The sequence below is a fragment of the Octopus sinensis genome, linkage group LG18 (genome assembly GCF_006345805.1).
Source record: "Octopus sinensis linkage group LG18, ASM634580v1, whole genome shotgun sequence".
NCBI lineage: Eukaryota > Metazoa > Mollusca > Cephalopoda > Octopoda > Octopodidae > Octopus > Octopus sinensis.
In genome coordinates this window covers 54,794,777-54,811,344 of record NC_043014.1, presented here as the reverse complement: position 1 = coordinate 54,811,344, position 16,568 = coordinate 54,794,777, and the positions used below count along the sequence as shown (strand labels likewise).

General features: G+C 40.3%; 2 protein-coding genes across 3 annotated transcripts in view; one reads left to right on the top strand and one right to left on the bottom strand.

The window, feature by feature from the left end:
• The window catches only part of LOC115221729 (multiple epidermal growth factor-like domains protein 11), a 35,111-nt gene extending 31,239 nt beyond the window's left edge, over window positions 1-3,872 (top strand). The window contains exons 11-14 of the mRNA XM_029791941.2: window positions 443-533; window positions 1,981-2,051; window positions 3,174-3,323; window positions 3,668-3,872. Coding sequence (XP_029647801.1) covers window positions 443-533; window positions 1,981-2,051; window positions 3,174-3,247 — 236 coding nt within the window. The 3' untranslated portion in view covers window positions 3,248-3,323; window positions 3,668-3,872. The remainder of the gene's footprint in view (window positions 1-442; window positions 534-1,980; window positions 2,052-3,173; window positions 3,324-3,667) is intronic.
• Window positions 3,873-8,915: 5,043 nt separating this feature from the next.
• The window catches only part of LOC115221391 (DNA topoisomerase I, mitochondrial), a 54,237-nt gene continuing 46,584 nt past the window's right edge, over window positions 8,916-16,568 (bottom strand). For both annotated transcript variants that reach the window (XM_029791565.2, XM_036511088.1), the window contains 5 exons: window positions 15,902-16,029; window positions 13,418-13,512; window positions 12,076-12,154; window positions 11,220-11,290; window positions 8,916-9,922 (listed from right to left, as the gene is read on the bottom strand). In XM_029791565.2, the coding sequence (XP_029647425.1) occupies window positions 9,820-9,922; window positions 11,220-11,290; window positions 12,076-12,154; window positions 13,418-13,512; window positions 15,902-16,029 (476 nt within the window). In that variant the 3' untranslated portion in view covers window positions 8,916-9,819. The remainder of the gene's footprint in view (window positions 9,923-11,219; window positions 11,291-12,075; window positions 12,155-13,417; window positions 13,513-15,901; window positions 16,030-16,568) is intronic.

The following is a 16,568-nucleotide window of genomic DNA, read 5'->3' as shown; positions in this document are numbered from 1 at the left end:
CACCCCAAATATTGGTAATACACCAATGGATTCATTGGATACAAGTATCCCTTAGACAGTTGTTATAACGCTTCACTTAACTCACCTGTTTACATGTGTGTGTGTGTGTGTAATAGACACAATACATGTTTTAAAGTGCTTCTAAGAATAGTTCCTTGTGCTGAGAACATGTCAAATAATGAATTACAACATGTTTAACATCTCTGCACAGTCGTCAGGCACAAACCAGGATGAACTGAAAGTTGACTGAGAGAAGAAATGAGAAAAGTTGAGAAAGAAGAAGCATATAGAAAACATGGAAGGTTAAAAAAAAAGTGTATATATATATATATAGATAGATAAATTTTTATGTATGTGTATGCGTGTGTGTATATATATATTATATATGCTAGCATGCATTGTAAAAACTTTCATTACATTTTTCCACGTGTTTTTCTTCCAGAAACTGCTCCGCTAGACATAACTCTCATTGTTACTCTGGCTGTATTAGGTGTGTTGTTGCTGGTCTGTGTCATCATCATTTGCTGCTGGTGGTAGGTTCAACCTTTCTATTTTCTCCCATTGAAGCAATTTCAGAAACAATCTTATTTGGAATGGATGCTAATCCAGTTAAATCCTCATCCATCCTAGTTTTTAATGGTGCATTCATCTTTTAGCTTTTATCTTTTACTTGCTTGGTCATTAGACTGAAGCCATGCTGGAGCACTGCCTTTTAGGGTTCTAGTTGAATGAAATGATTTCAGTACTTTTTTTTTAAAGCCTGGTACTTATTCTATCAGTTTCATCTGCTGAACTGCTAAGTTACAGGGATGTAAACACACCAACGCTGGTTGTCAAGTGGTGAGGGACAAACACCCACACATGATGGACTTCGTTCAGTTTCTGTCGACAAAGTTCATTCACAAAGCTTTGGTTAGCCGAAGGTTATAGTAGAAGACACTCGGACAGTGTGCCATGCAATGGCACTGAAACTATACACGTGCTATTTTTACATTTTCTGTGCAGAAAGAGGGCAGCTTTTGCCGTTTTGATCTAATGTTCGCGTGTGGGCTTTCAAGAAAGAAGGGACATAACTATGTTTGACAACGGAATGAAACAAACTCCTTATTTCATATTTAGGGCGCTTCAGCAGGCCCCAAATTTTGATAATCTTCATCCAACAACAGCAACTTTGAATAGGCTTTTCATAATGATATTCCCAGCATGGATCTTTCCATGGCGGAGGTCGACTTTGCCTTTCATCCTTTCAGGGTTGATAAATCAAGTACCAGTTGCGTACTGAGGTTGATCTAATCGAATAACTTCCTCCCCAAAACTTTTCAGGCCTTGTGCCTATAGTAGCAAAGATCTTTCCATGGCCTTTTGCCTCGTAGACCATCAATGATGTATCCTCTTCGAAGCAGTCCACATCTCACCTGCATATAACAGCACAGGTAGAACGGTACTGTTGAAGAGTCTGGCACATATGGCATCGATGGCTTTGCTTTGAGCATACTCTTTATTGCATTATTTTCATTGTGAGTTCAGCATCCATATCTCAGTATATATCTATATATATATAAAAGTGTGGTTGTGTGCTGTCTGTCTCCTACGATTTAGATTCCTAACTACTCCCACATTTTGCGGTGCAGTTTAACCAAAACCGGGTATCTTATAGTCGTGATTCATATCGAGCCCTTCTGGGTATTAGCGCGCGTCTACGATTTAAAAAAAAATTACCATCATTTTTTCCCATTTTTAATGCATTTTTTTGCTATTATATAAGGGAAGTAACTCTCTAAAAATTTATTATTAAATCTCAGAACGTAAAAAGCTACAGTAACACCCCCACCCTTTGTGGTTAGCCATATTGAGATGGCTATTATACTTTACATCTCTAAAAATGCTTATATAGTTATTTCCCTTACAAACCCGAGCAACGCCGGGCGATACTGCTAGTTATATATATAAAAGTGTTTATTATTTTTTTTCATTTAACAGTTACAAGAGAGGAAAAACACGTGAAGATAAATCGGAATTGACGACATCAAGTTACGTAACAATGAACGAGCGTAGGTATCTAGATTCTACGAAAACTCTGTGGTTACTTGTTTGTTATTGATATATCTCTGTTGTGGTGTGTCTGTAGTGTTTGTAAGCATACTCTTTTACTCTTTTACTTGTTTCAGTCATTTGACTGTGGCCATGCTGGAGCACTGCCTTTAGTCGAGCAAATCGACCCCGGGACTTATTCTTTGTAAGCCCAGTACTTATTCTATCGGTCTCTTTTGCCGAACCGCTAAGTGACGGGGACGTAAACACACCAACATCGGTTGTCAAGCAATGCTAGGGGGACAAACACACACACATACATATATATATATATACATATATACGACAGGCTTCTTTCAGTTTCCGTCTACCAAATCCACTCACAAGGCATTGGTCGGCCCGAGGCTATAGCAGAAGACACTTGCCCAAGATGCCACGCAGTGGGACTGAACCCGGTACCATGTGGTTGGTTAGCAAGCTACTTACCACACAGCCACTCCTGCGCATGTATGTAGAAAATGGGTTGTGTGTGTTTATAATGCCAACTGCTGCCCATTGTGTGGATGTGTATATGTATGCAGCGAATGTCGTGACTGTGTTTCTACTCATACATTCACATGATTCCATTTACAACTTTTCATCTGACAAATTGCAGAGAATTTTGGTTTGCAATCCGGAGTTCCTGGATTCAGTGCTCCTCTGCAGCATCTGGATCCACCACAGATTCTGTTGAGGCAGGATTAAGTTACGGATACAAATGTCTATGGAACACTCAACCATTGTGGCTATGTGTAATTCAAGATGGACTGTGCCTGGTAATAAAGGGGTCAACCCTTTATTACACCCCTGCCACCCTATCTCCCTCGATACCACAAGTATTCCGCATCACCATGACCACCCCATCTATTGTCCAAGGTAGTGAACTGGCAGAAATGCTTTGCAGTATTTCGCCCGTTGCTGCTTTCCGAGTTCAAATTCCGCCGAGGTTGATTTTGCCTTTCATCCTTTTGGGGGTCGATAAATAAAGTACCAGTTGAACAACACTGGTGGGGAAGGAGTCGGGGGGTCGATCTAACTGACTCATCCCCAGGCTGCCCTTATGGCAAAAATCTGAAATAATTATTCTGCATGTTTTGTTGAAGGTGACCATCAAAAGAACAGCTTTCAGGAGGAGAGGACAACAACAACAACAACAACAGCAAGCGAAACCCAGTGAATGTAATGAGGAGGTGGAGGATGGGGACACCTTGCTTCCCCATCTGACAAGAAACCTATAAAGTTCAGGGTCACCTGTAAGTTTCACTCTTTCTCTCCCCTTCAATTTTGCCTCCATTTCTTGTCAAGTGTCTTCTTCTTCTTCTTATTATTATTAAAAGGCGGTGAGCTGGCAGAAACGTTAGTGCCCTGGGCGAAATGCGTAGCCGTATTTCGTCTGTCGTTACGTTCTGAGTTCAAATTCCGCTGAGGTCCACTTTGCCTTTCATCCTCTTGGGGTCGATAAATTAAGTACCAGTTACGCACTGGGGTCGATATAATCGACTTAATCCCTTTGTCTGTCCCCTCTGTGATTAGCCCCTTGTGGGTAGTAAAGAAATAAATTATTATTATTAAATTTTTTTGTTTTTTTTTATTGCAGTTCCAAGACAAATCTTCCTGAAGATGCATCATTCATTAATGTGTGCAGCAATTAATTAATTAATTTGACCTTTCACAACATTCGAGAAAGAACTTTTGCCATTACTTCAACACCATTTCAACCAAATATTCACCCCAGTCTGCCAACACGGTGAAACAATGTTATTTAACAGAGGAGAATTCATTAAAAACCCTTGATATTTTCAGAAATTTATTTTCTATATGAGAGAGGGAGAGAGCATGAGTTTTTACTGTACTTATATATATTTTTAAATATTTTATAGCCATTAATTGCTTGCATTTTGTTGTGCCACCATATCTACAAGCGAATATTCACCAATTTTATGTTTTGTGAACAAAAGCAACATTGGTCATGGGTTCCCTGTCAACGGTCACTGTATTTACAATGGTGAAAGTGATGGTCAGCCCATGGTCAATCCTGGTCATGAATATTCCATCCTTTTAGGGGGTTATGTGGGACTACATTATTCAGTGTGTCCCTTCGTTTTTAAGATAGTAGGGCCTGATTTGACTGCTATTTCTAGCAGATGGTCCCTACACATTAAACCAAATGGTTCAACTTCTGGCGCGAAAATACTATAATGAATACTCTATTTTACTTGTTTTAGTCATTTGACTGCGACCATGCTGGAGCACTGCCTTTAGTCGAGCAAATCGACCCTGGGACTTATTCTTTTGTAAGCCCAGTACTTATTCTATCGGTCTCTTTTGCCAACCGCTAAGTAACGGGGTCATAAACACACCAGCATCGGTTGTCAAGCAATGCTAGGGGGACAAACACAGACACACAAACACGCACACATACATATATACGATGGGCTTCTTTCAGTTTCCGTCTACCAAATCCACTCACAAGGCATTGGTCGGCCCGGGGCTATAGCAGAAGACACTTGCCCAAGGTGCCGCACAGTGGGACTGAACCCGGAACCATGTGGTTGGTAAACAAGCTACTTACCACACTATGTTTTTTTTTTTTTGGTTTGGTGGAGAGCAGAGGGTCTCTCAAACCACAATAAACTAAAAATAACAACTTACGTCTCTGCAAAATCTGGGGAAAGCAATTTGGCATTCTGTTTGTTGTTGCTAAGGAAGGGTTTCAAATTTCATATAAGATGGCCAGTTCTAAATAATGATGTAGGTGTACGTCTAAAACTGTGTCCAGATTCAGTTACTTGTTGGAAGGATCAAGTTTAAGGGGGAAAACAAATAATATTAAACATATGTATTGTCTGTGCGTCGTGGTGTTTGCTTTCAAAGTGAAATCTCTTAAGCCCGGCCAAGACTTATTTAGAAACGATTATCTCCCTAGCAACAACCAGTCCCCAGGTTTCAAAGCAAGAAATTGAATAAAAATTCTTGGCAATTTCGGAAGCGAGATTGATCGATTATACTGGCACCCAATACTTGATTGCTTCTTTATTTTATTGACCTCTGTCGACTTTTCCTTCCGAATCTTTCGAGGGTCAATAAAATAAAGAAGGAAAAGTCGGCAGAGTTGGGATTTGAACTTTTAAAATTATATCAATCCCAAATACGTGTCGGTTGCTGGTTGTTCGATGCTCAACCATTTCACAAGGAGCAGAACAACAATTGCTGGACATGAGAAAGGGGTCCACTGGAACAAAAGAATTGAGAATCTTTGTTCTAGTTTAAGGAAGATTTGGTTGGTATTTCTAGCAGGTTGCGAGACCGTGTTAAAGTTGTTGTTCCCATGGCGACAAACAGCTGTGACTTCCAGTTTGTAGAAATTGCCGAGAGGTTACAATCAGATCATTTTAAACGCTTGTAACATTTTTATTATTAAATTCTAGAAAAAAAAAAATGAAGGCAATTTTCCTCCTCAGCAAGCAAAACTACATGAGAATTTCATTTTTTCGAAAATTGAAAGAAATATGAGCTCCATATTAAGTCCTTCATTTAATCAAAGTTCATCCCAGGATGGAAGACGGAGGTTAAAAGATTATGATTATGTATGTATATCTAGTCTAGCAGTGGTCCATCCATGAGCAAGCTCTCTGCACGCGGATCTTCTCCAACACATTTTATACGACTTGGGGTGGTGGTGGTGCTTACTCTCCTCTGCCACAGTTAAGTAGATCACTGGAACCATGGCCATCCATGACTAGACATGGGATGAATACTGAAGTGGTTTCCCGTTGCTCTTCCCCCCAGGCAGGTGGGAGGTGAACTCAGTACGCAGAGAGTCGGAAGACATACCATAAAGCATCTCTGTCAGGGCACCGGCAATTCAGCTACTCTCCAACCCAAAGAGCAATGTGAAACGAAGTGCTGCCTGGACTGAGGAAATCCTGAGTACGACACCTAAACCACACATACATACGTGTATTATATTTATATGTGTGCGTATACCTCATCATCGTTTCCCATGCTAGCATGGGTTGGAGAGTTCGACCGGGGTCTGGGAAGCCTGGAGGCTACACCTGGCTCCAGTCTGATCTGGCAGAGTTTCTACAGCTGGATGCCCTTCCTAACACCAACCACTCTGAGAGTGTAGTGGGTGCTTTTTACGTGCCATCACACTGTCCCCCGCCTGACATGTCTCCCCAGTCATCATGTACCTCGGATTATAAAGGGATTCCTTCCTTATTACACTACAGAGACACACCTCAATCGATGAAGATAAATATTCTCTTCTACCCATATCAGTCACTGGACTTCAGCCTCGTTCTATTGATCCCCTTTTACTGAACTGCTAAGTTATGTGCACATACACAAACCAACACCAGGTGTCAAGCAGTGGCTGACACAAGTGTATATATATATATATAAATATATATAGTCCAACCCATGCTAGCATGGAAAGCAGATGCTAAACGATGATGATGATGGGTGAGCTGGCAGAAACGTTAGCGGTATTTTGTCTGCTGTTACGTTCTGAGTTCAAATTCTGCCGAGGTCGACTTTGCCTTTCATCCTGTCAGGGTCGATAAATTAAGTACCAGTTACGCACTGGGGTCGATGTAATCGACTTGATCCATGTGTCTGTCCTTGTTTGTCCCCTCTATGCTTAGCCCCTTGTGGGTAGTAAAGAAATAGGTATTTCGTCTGTCTTTATGTTCTGAGTTCAAATTCCGCAGAGGTCGACTTTGCCTTTCATCCTTTCGGGGTCGATAAATTAAGTAACAGTTACGCACTGGGGTCGATGTAATCGACTTAATACCTATGTCTGTCCTTGTTTGTCCCCTCTATGTTTAGCCCTTTGTGGGTAATAAAGAAATATATATGTAAATATATACACACACACCAAGACAGATGAGTAGAGCCTGGTGCAATCCTCCGGCTTGCTAGCTCCTGTTAAACCATCCAAACCATGCATGGAAAATGGAAGTTAAATGATGGCACCTAGATGTACACATGGCAGGCTTCTTTCAGTTTCCACCTTCCAGATTCATTGACAAGACATTGGTCAGACTGAAGCTGCAGGAGAAGGCAGAGATGCAGCGACACTCAACTCAAAAGAAGAGAAAGGAAATCATTTCTGGGAATTATCTCCCTTATTCTTTGATAGTTTCACACAACAGCCACCAGGGTTTGTTTACTTCCTCCAACAGAAAAAAAAAAATCTGTATTAAGAATATTTGCAGAGTGGTTGGTGCAAGGAAGGGCATCCAGCCGTAAAAACCCTGCCAAAACAGGCAAAGTAGCATAGGGTAGTGTTTTTTTTTTTTACCTGGCCAGCTCCTGTGAACCGTCTAACCCATGCACGCATGGAAGACGGACATTGAAAAACGATGATGATGATGATGTTGATGAGTGCCAGCTTCTGTCAAACAGTCCAACCCACGTCAACACGGAAATGGTGGTGGTGGTGGGGGACACTAAACAACGATGATGACGACGTACATGATCCTTTCCCACACCTTTAAGATAATGTGCCAGCACGGTGGGTCCCTGCCTTTTCAGTACCAAGGCCACCCCTTTTATTTAAATGAGTTTTCCCACAGACCCCAGGGTATGGAAAGGTCCGTCAGCTTAACATGTTCACGGACCTCCAATCCCCACCAGCACTACCTTATCAGACCACCAGGGGTTCACAGACCACAAGGTCGAGAACCCACTGCTGTAGTGTGTGTGTGTCTGAGTATCTACAAACTCACACACACACACACACGCTGAATTGAAGAACGCATCAAAGAATATACCTATGGAAATTCAGAGTTCCATGACAGGTTGGTAAGCGCTGAGAGGTTATTAGATTGCAACAAATTGAAATGGGGGTGGTTTAACCCTTTAGCATTCAAACCGGCCAAAATATTTAACCTGTTTTATATTGAAACTGACCAGATCTCGCCTCTCACCTCAGCCCTACCATGACATTCTAAAACTGAAAAATCACATCACTGAAATCTCTAAACTACAAGATGATGCAGGATTAATTCAAACCATTTTCAAAAAACAAACATCACATTCGGTTAATGTTTGGGGGCTGCACTCATGATTGTAAGAGTGTTACTAAAAACACACACAATTCCTGTCCATTCAACACTGACAGACACACAACAGTCTTCGATGGTGAATGTTGCAAAATCAAAGAAATTTTTGTGCATAAATGATAAACAACAATCTTGAATTTTTGGTTCGGGGGGAGGGGGTGGATGGGAGGGTATGAGTCGATTATATTGACCCCCAGTGTTCAACTGGTACTTAATTTATCAACCCCCAAAAGGATGGAAGGCAAAGTCAACCTTGACAGAATTTGAAATTAGAATGTGAAGGCAGACAAAATAAATAAAAAAATAAATATCCCCCCTCCCTCCAACAAGAGCACACAGAGATGATTTTTTTAATTGAGAATATCTGAAATAAACTCAAATGCTCTCACAAATGAGAATACTAAAAGGGAACCCGACCGCCCTCAAAAATTAAGTAAAAAAAAAAACAGGAAAAATAACCCAGAATCCCTTTCCAGTACCGGATCGGCCCCAAAATCTAATCAGTTTGTGCCAGTCACGAGGCCAAACATCCCTGAAAGTTTCAACTGAATCCATTCATCGGTTCTTGAAATATCTTGTCCACAGACAAACAAACAAATGTAACTGAAAACAATACCTCTGCCTTTGCTAAGGCGGAGGTGATAATAATGACGACGATGATGATGATGATGATGATGATGATGATGATGATGATGATGATGATGATGATGATGATGATGATGATGATGATGATGATGATGATGATGATGATAAAGACCAACAAAAGCAACACTAAAAATTACTCATTATGTTTAATTATTTTATTTTTGTTTCTTTTTGTTTCTTACTAAATATACAGTGAAAAGCTCCAAGTCAGATATGAATTGAATTCTTTACATGTTTGTTTGCATGGACGACTGGCCAAAGCTTCACATACACACCTACATGCACTCGTGCTGCATGTGTGTGTGTGCGTATACACACGTGTGTGTGTGTATGTAAATATGGTCAGTGGCATCGCGTTGGTCAAGTGCCGGTCAAGAGACATACCATGAGATTTCCTTGGCCGTAGCATTTTTCGTGCTACAACATCACACCCACCCTCTCCTTCCCCCTTGTCTTCTTTCACTGCCTCAGCCTACTTGGAAACAGGAATTTTCTTGGGATATGATTCAATAGTAATCATCATAATAAAATGTAATAATAATAATAATAATATTTAAAATAAAAACAATAGTCATAATATTAATAATAATATTTATAATAATAATAGTAATAATAATAATAATAATATTAATGATGATGATGATGAGGATGATGGGAGTTGGGGTAGAAAGAGGATTTGAAAGTGAGCTGCACAAAAATACACATTGAGAAGGGTGACTACAGAGAGAAAACCAGGATGCCAACAATGGGAGAGGAAATGGAAAAATACAATAATTAATTAAATTATAAATAATAATAATAATAATAATAATAATAATAATAATAATAATAATAATAATTCTGATAATAAATAAAAAATAAAGACTATTGCTTTCCCCATAACACTTGCTATTACAAACTTTTTTTTTTCTCTCTTATTCTTCTTCTTGCCTTTCTTTTAAAAAATAAAAAGTGAAATGATAAAAAAAAAAAAAAAATAACAATCATAATATGTCAAGGTAAAGTAGATTCAGGCCTAGGGTGCCAGTTGTTATTAAAACCTGAAGTCTGGTGTTGCCATGTCAATGGCCCAACGGAACTTCTCACGTTGGGTCTTGTTATAAATCTTTTCCAGTGGGGCTTCCCATTTTTTGCACCTGAAAAAAAAAAACGAGAAGTTTAAATATATAAATATATAAAGAGATGACATATGGAAAAAAAATTAAAAATGAAAAGAATGAACAATAGGCGCAGGAGTGGCTGTGTGGTAAGTAGCTTGCAAACCAACCACATGGTTCCGGGTTCAGTCCACTTCTTGACACCTTCGGCAAGTGTCTTCTGCTATAGCCTTGGGCTGACCAAAGCCTTGTGAGTGGATTTGGTAGACGGAAACTGAAAGAAGCCCGTCGTATATATGTATATATATGTGCTTGTGTGTGTTTGTCCCCCTAGCATTGTTTGACAACCGATGCTGGTGTGTTTATGTCCCCATTACTTAGCGGTTCGGCAAAAGACACCGATAGAATAAGTACTGGGCTTACAAAGAATAAGTCCCAGGGCCGAGTTGCTCGATTAGAAGGCGGTGCTCCAGCATGGCCGCAGTCAAATGACTGAAACAAGTAAAAGAGTATATAAAAAAAAAATGAGAGTTATTTCTTTACTGCCCACAAGGGGCTAAACACAGAAGGGACAAAAAGGACAAAGGGATTATGTCGATTACATCGACCCCAGTGCGTCACTGGTACTTAATTTATCGACCTTAGACAAATCCCTTTGTGTTGATATGCAAAGACAGGATGGTCATAACTGGAACAGCTTTGATTGTAGGTCTGTTCAGTTAAAGATGACCCGGTGTTAAACAACAAAAACAAAGGGGTTTCTGTGAATTCATTTGATCTGATTGATCACAAAACTCCCTACAAACCGGTTATGGTTATGCCGTTAGTTACAAGATTCAGGCTTCAGATCAGAGCTAATCCCCAACAAAAGGAGTGGTACCTATTAGTAGCAAAGTAGCCTGAGGCAAATAAAACAATACAGTACTATGACTTTTATCTTGAAGGACAACAAATTTACTGTGTGTGGTTCTCCTGAAACTGGCCATCACCAAGGCTGACCACCTCTGGATGGCAATTGAACAAGGGACTGAAGATGTTTGTTTGACCTATTAGAAATAGCAGCCAAATCTTCCTTAAATCATATAACTATCAAAAAATGAAAAAAAAAGTACTGAATAATGTAGACCTGAATGCACTGTGTCTGATGGGAGGATCATGGCTGGAATATCTTTGATCATAGGTCTGCAGGCTCAGGACCAATATTACTACTAAACAATATCAACAGCTACCATTTCCCTATGAAATGTCTATCAGCCACGTCAGGGTTTAGACAACAATTCTAAAGGAACGATACATTGATTTCTTCATACAGAAGGTCAGAGGAATCGGTACTTACCAGGCAACAGAGATCCTTGGATCTAAATAGTTTAATTTTGAGGTGCCCAAAGCAATTTCTTTATTCTCGTCCTGTAATTAAAAGAAAACAGAAAGTCCCATAAAATAATCACATTTCCTGTAAATAGATCAAAGGGAAACAAAACAGGGACACAGAGCAAAGGAAACTTGGATGATTGGGTGAGAGGGTTCTGTTCTGACAAACTCATTATGTGAGAAAGTTTTACAATTGCTACTATTTGTGTGCTGGTGGCACGTAAAAAGCACCCACTACACTCTTGGAGTGGTTGGCGTTAGGAAGGACATCCAGCTGTAGAAACTCTGCCAGATCAAGATTGGAGCCTGGTGCGGCCTCCTGGCTTTCCAGACCCCGGTCAAATCGTCCAACCCATGCTAGCAAGGAAAGCGGACGTTAAATGATGATAATGATTTGTGTATGGGTGAGAGTTTACTGTTTTGAGCTCAAAAACTGGCCCATGTTCACTTCCACCCTTCTCCCAGGGTAAGGACATACCAGAGTTTAAGGTGGATTAATGAGGTCATGTCTAAGCTGGAGCTTTACTGGCCACCATCTTCCATTGTTTACATCATTGCTTTATCCACCACCCCAAATGTAATCTCCTAAAACAGTGACACCACTAACCCTATGTACACCCTCACCCCACCCCACATTACTGTAACCCTTTTCGGGACCCTATTATTGAACACACTACTATGCAGTCCCTTATAATTCATCACTGCATGCAAGGATGTGCAGTGTGGGAAAATGGACCTGACATTCAATTGTCTCCCTGTGTACCCCAGGACTGTCGAATCTGGGCCAACCAGGGGCCACATACAATGAATGCCAAACTTACCTTATCTGTAGCTTGCACCTCTAGTTTACAGAGCTGCTCTTGCAAGCGCTCCAGTTGCTTTTTCTTTTTCTCATATAAGCTGCAAAATAAAGGGCAGAGAATTAGGGACCAGAAAAGATGGATTAGATATGAGACAAACAAACAAAGAACTGAGGAAATGGGGAGTTAATAAAAATTACTTCTATTTAGACATCCAATTTCTTTATTAGCCACAAGGGCCCAAACATAGAGGGGGACAATACAGCCTGATTGGGGTCAGACACACAATGATTATATGACTTTTAAAATTTTACAAAATATAATGAAATCGAATGAGATACAACAAGGATGAAATACAGACATGAGATGAAGCAGAGAGATGGCTTACGCTCCGACCCCACGAGCCCCATTCTTCTACTGGAACTTTTGTATTCAGACTTATGACATGTTCACGAGGAATCTTTCATTCCCAGCACCCTCGCAACATGCAACCATCTTTCTATTTAGACATCTGTGCCAGTGTGGGAGGCAGGTGGTAAACGATGATGATGATGAATAGGAACAAGGGTTTACAGCCGAGACAACATGGAACAAGTAAGGAAAAAAAAACAAACAAAAACCCAGGTAACTCTCGTTTGTTTCTATTGTACCTGTTAATTACTTGCACTTCATACACCTCTAAACAAGCAGTTCTTCGCCTTCTTAATGTCCTTTGCCAGATTCAAAACCTGGATCTTTTTTAGTGGGTTGCACCACACAAAGTTAAACAGATGCCATACTGGTGTCACGCAAACTGGCACCTGTGTTGGGTGGCACGTAAAAGCACCCATTGCACTCTTGGAGTGGTTGGCATTAGGAAGGGCATCCAACCATAGAGACGATGCCAAACCAGACTGGAGTCTGGTACAGCCTTCCAGCTTACCAGCCTGGTCAAACCATCCAACCCATGCCAGCATGGACAATGGACATTAAATGATAACTTATTATTATATTTATTGTCAAGAGCCACATGTGGCCCCGAGATCCAAGGTCGAGAACCACTGATCTAAACACTGACTGGACGGACAACAAAAGCAAAATAAGACATTAATTTATTTGCTCCAGCTTGGTCATGATGCCATTAGAAAATGTAGGCAACAGCTTCACAACAAGAACAGATTTTCAGCTTCACAAAAAAAACCCCACTTGCTCACAGAAATCAAACACAAACATTTCAATGTCCAGAACCTTTCAATACAGATTTAACACAAAAGAAGGGCTGCGAAAAGTGAATGTGTGATGACAATACAGGGAAAGTGAAGACGCCTTGCTACCCAGTGGACCCCAGATGGGCTGCGGAAAAGGGCAGAAAAACTGAGCTCACCTTTTAGCCTTCTCTGTTTTGAGATTCTTGTAGTCACTTTTGGCATCTTTCACCTGCTTCTTACCCTCTTTAATTACATCCATCTTTGCTTTTATCTGAAAAATAACAAAATTAGTGAAATTACTCAGAGTATTAGTAAGCAACTAATAAGTGTGAGGAGAAAGAGGAAGAGTTACAGGGAGCAGGGATGAAGGGACTGAGAAAAAAATGGTACTTGTGGGACTATGAGGCACATTCTGGAAGTTCTGAGCCTCCCCCACCACCTTTTTTAGCAGAGGGAGTTGTAACTATTGAATCAGGTCAGGGATCTCATCACAGGCCAATGAGACCTGCTACTGGAACCATGTAAACCAATGCTACTTGTTCTATGGCCGAGTGGTCAGCAACCAAACTGGCGCCCACCACCACCACCACCACACTTGGTAGTTTGTTGCTCTTGTAAGGAGGGTGTCAGACCTAAAAACAAGACCAGTTGAAGGTTGGATGAGCTCCTAGTGGGCCAACAGCCACCCATTTAGGAAGGGCAATAGCAAACCACTCCAATATCTTTGCAAAGAAAACACAATGAGAAAGTCAGACCAAAGTAACCCTCACAGCTTCATTTGAAGGGAGAACTCAAGCTTAATCGGGAAAGCTTTTGTTGTAGAGACATCAATGCACTGCAGAAAGCGTGAGAGACACGACAACAATTTATGTCTGTTCTAGATTTATTACAATCTTGGAGACATGCTGTGCTTGAGAAGACCTGTTGGGTCAAGCGAAATCATAGTAGATGCCAGTGCCGTCTGATGGGCACCCGTGCCAGTGACACGTAAAAAGCACCATTCAAGTGTGGTTGATGCCAGGGCTGCCTGACTGGCTCCCATACAAGAGGCACATAAAAAGCACCCACTACACTCTCAGAGTTGTTGGCGTTAGGAAGGGCATCCAGCTGTAGAAACCTTGCCAGCTCAGATTGGAGCAGCCTCTTGGCTTGCCAGTCCTCAGTCACACCGTCCAACCCATGCCAGCATGGAAAGCAGATGCTAAACGATGATGATGATCTGTCAGCTTTTGTTATTCCTTTAAACACAGCAAAACTCCGAGCAAAAGGACACACAATCTCCTTTCCAGATGGGAAGCTAACACTGGTCATCCATAACCAGAAGGTCATTTTTCTCTCTGATATAAACAATATATTTCTGACATAAATAAAATGTCTGTCTGTGTGTGTATTACTTATTTCACAGGAATGATTCATGTTATCTTCATATTTCTGCATCTTTTCTGTCATTCAACTTAATTCCAGTGACGTTATCTACACAGCTTACAATGTGACACATGTGCTCTGCCTCAAGTCGGCCACTGTTGTTGGTTGTTGTCATTTAATTCTTGTTTAGTTCAGGTCAAAAAGAAGGCGTCAAGCAGAGAGATGTGACCTAAGTTTACCTCGACTCACTGTCAATGTCTCTATTCAGCCCTTCAGCATTCAGATTACTCTCTCAATTATAATGGAAGCATGGAACAAACTGCCGGCATCAGTTGTTAGTTGTCGGAGCACTGCATCCTTCAAAACTTCCATGCTTTCTGAGATTCACCAACACTACACTTGATTTTGGCATGTATCTGACTCGTGCATTGTTCGCTTTCCAGACATTTGTACATTACTGCATATACTCTGACAAGTTGTGGTGCACCTGAGCACTGTATACAATAATTTCATTATTATTTTATTTAATTACACTGTTTTCAATTAATTGTGCATTATCTTGTAGCTTTGAGGTTTTCACGAGGCAACTGTTAATTTCAATAGAATGATATTTCAGGGTTGGTGTGAGGGACCAGATCTGACCAGCTGAAATGCTAAAGAGTTAACATTCTTGTTTTCCTTTTTTGCTTATATGCACACATTTTTTTTTTATACTTTAACTCTTTCGTTTCCAACCTGGCTAAAACTGGCTCTGACTCTGCAGTGCAAATGTCTTGTTTTCATAAGTTTTTAATCAAAATCTTCCACCAAACTTTAATCACAATTTATGTTCCTAACACTAACTGAATACTAAATTCTTTGTTATATTTAAAGTAATTAAAAGAAACACAGAGCATCTCAAAATAAATATGGTAACGAAAGGTTTAAAGACAGTCAGTCAAATGTGCCTTCAATTTGCACAAGATTTGGCTGCTATTTCTAACAAGTCAAACAACTATGTGAAACAAAATCTGAAAATTAACCCTTTTGATACCAACCCGGCTGAAACCGGCTCTGGCTCTGTAATACAAATGTCTTGTTTTCATAAGTTTTGAATTAAAATCTTCCACCAAACCTTAGTCACAATTTATGTTCCTAACACTAGCTTAATGATAACTAAGTTATTTTACTAAATTCTTTCTTATATTTAAAGTAACTGAAAGAAGCACAGAGCATCTCAACAGAAATATGGTAACGAAAGGGTTAAAACATTTGTCTATGTTTCTGTGGCAAGAAAACAATAAAAAATCACAAACCTTATTCTGCAAGTTCTCCATCTGTTTGCTGAAGTTTTTAGGCACTGACCGCTGATGGTTACATAAAACTGCCACGGCTCGGTTGGCACGGTTGTAGGACAAGAGTTTGGCTGTGACTGACTCCTCCGCTGCAAATTGAAAACACATCAAATGAGCAGAGAAGCTTATAGACAAATAACAAGGGATTCACTCAAATCTGACTCAGCCCCTAATCTGTTCTAACTCACCAACCCATCACTAAAATCTGTCCCCTCATAATGAGGGACAAGCTGAACAATACCAGTTCCCTAGAGCTACTTCCAGTTTCTTTGGGTTTATATACTTTGTACAGAGAAACAGAGGTAAATAATGGTTGTTTTGTTCCTTGTTTCAAATCCTGTAAGGTTTGGGTTCATCTCCCAGCTCTCTCTTAGGGCTTTGCAATTAATTACTATAACTGGATTTTTTGGGGGTAAGAAATAAACAAAAGAAAAAAAAGGAAATAAAAGACACCAACAAAATAATGATTAATTAACTAAAGCCACAAAGTCGATCCCCTATGTTTGCTTGACTTCAAGTTCTTGCTTGATGGGGGTGGGGGTCATTCCAAGTCAGAGGTCCCAGGGATGTCATTCTATATACAAAGAATAAAATCTCTACATTTCTAAGCAAAACACCACGCCAGTCG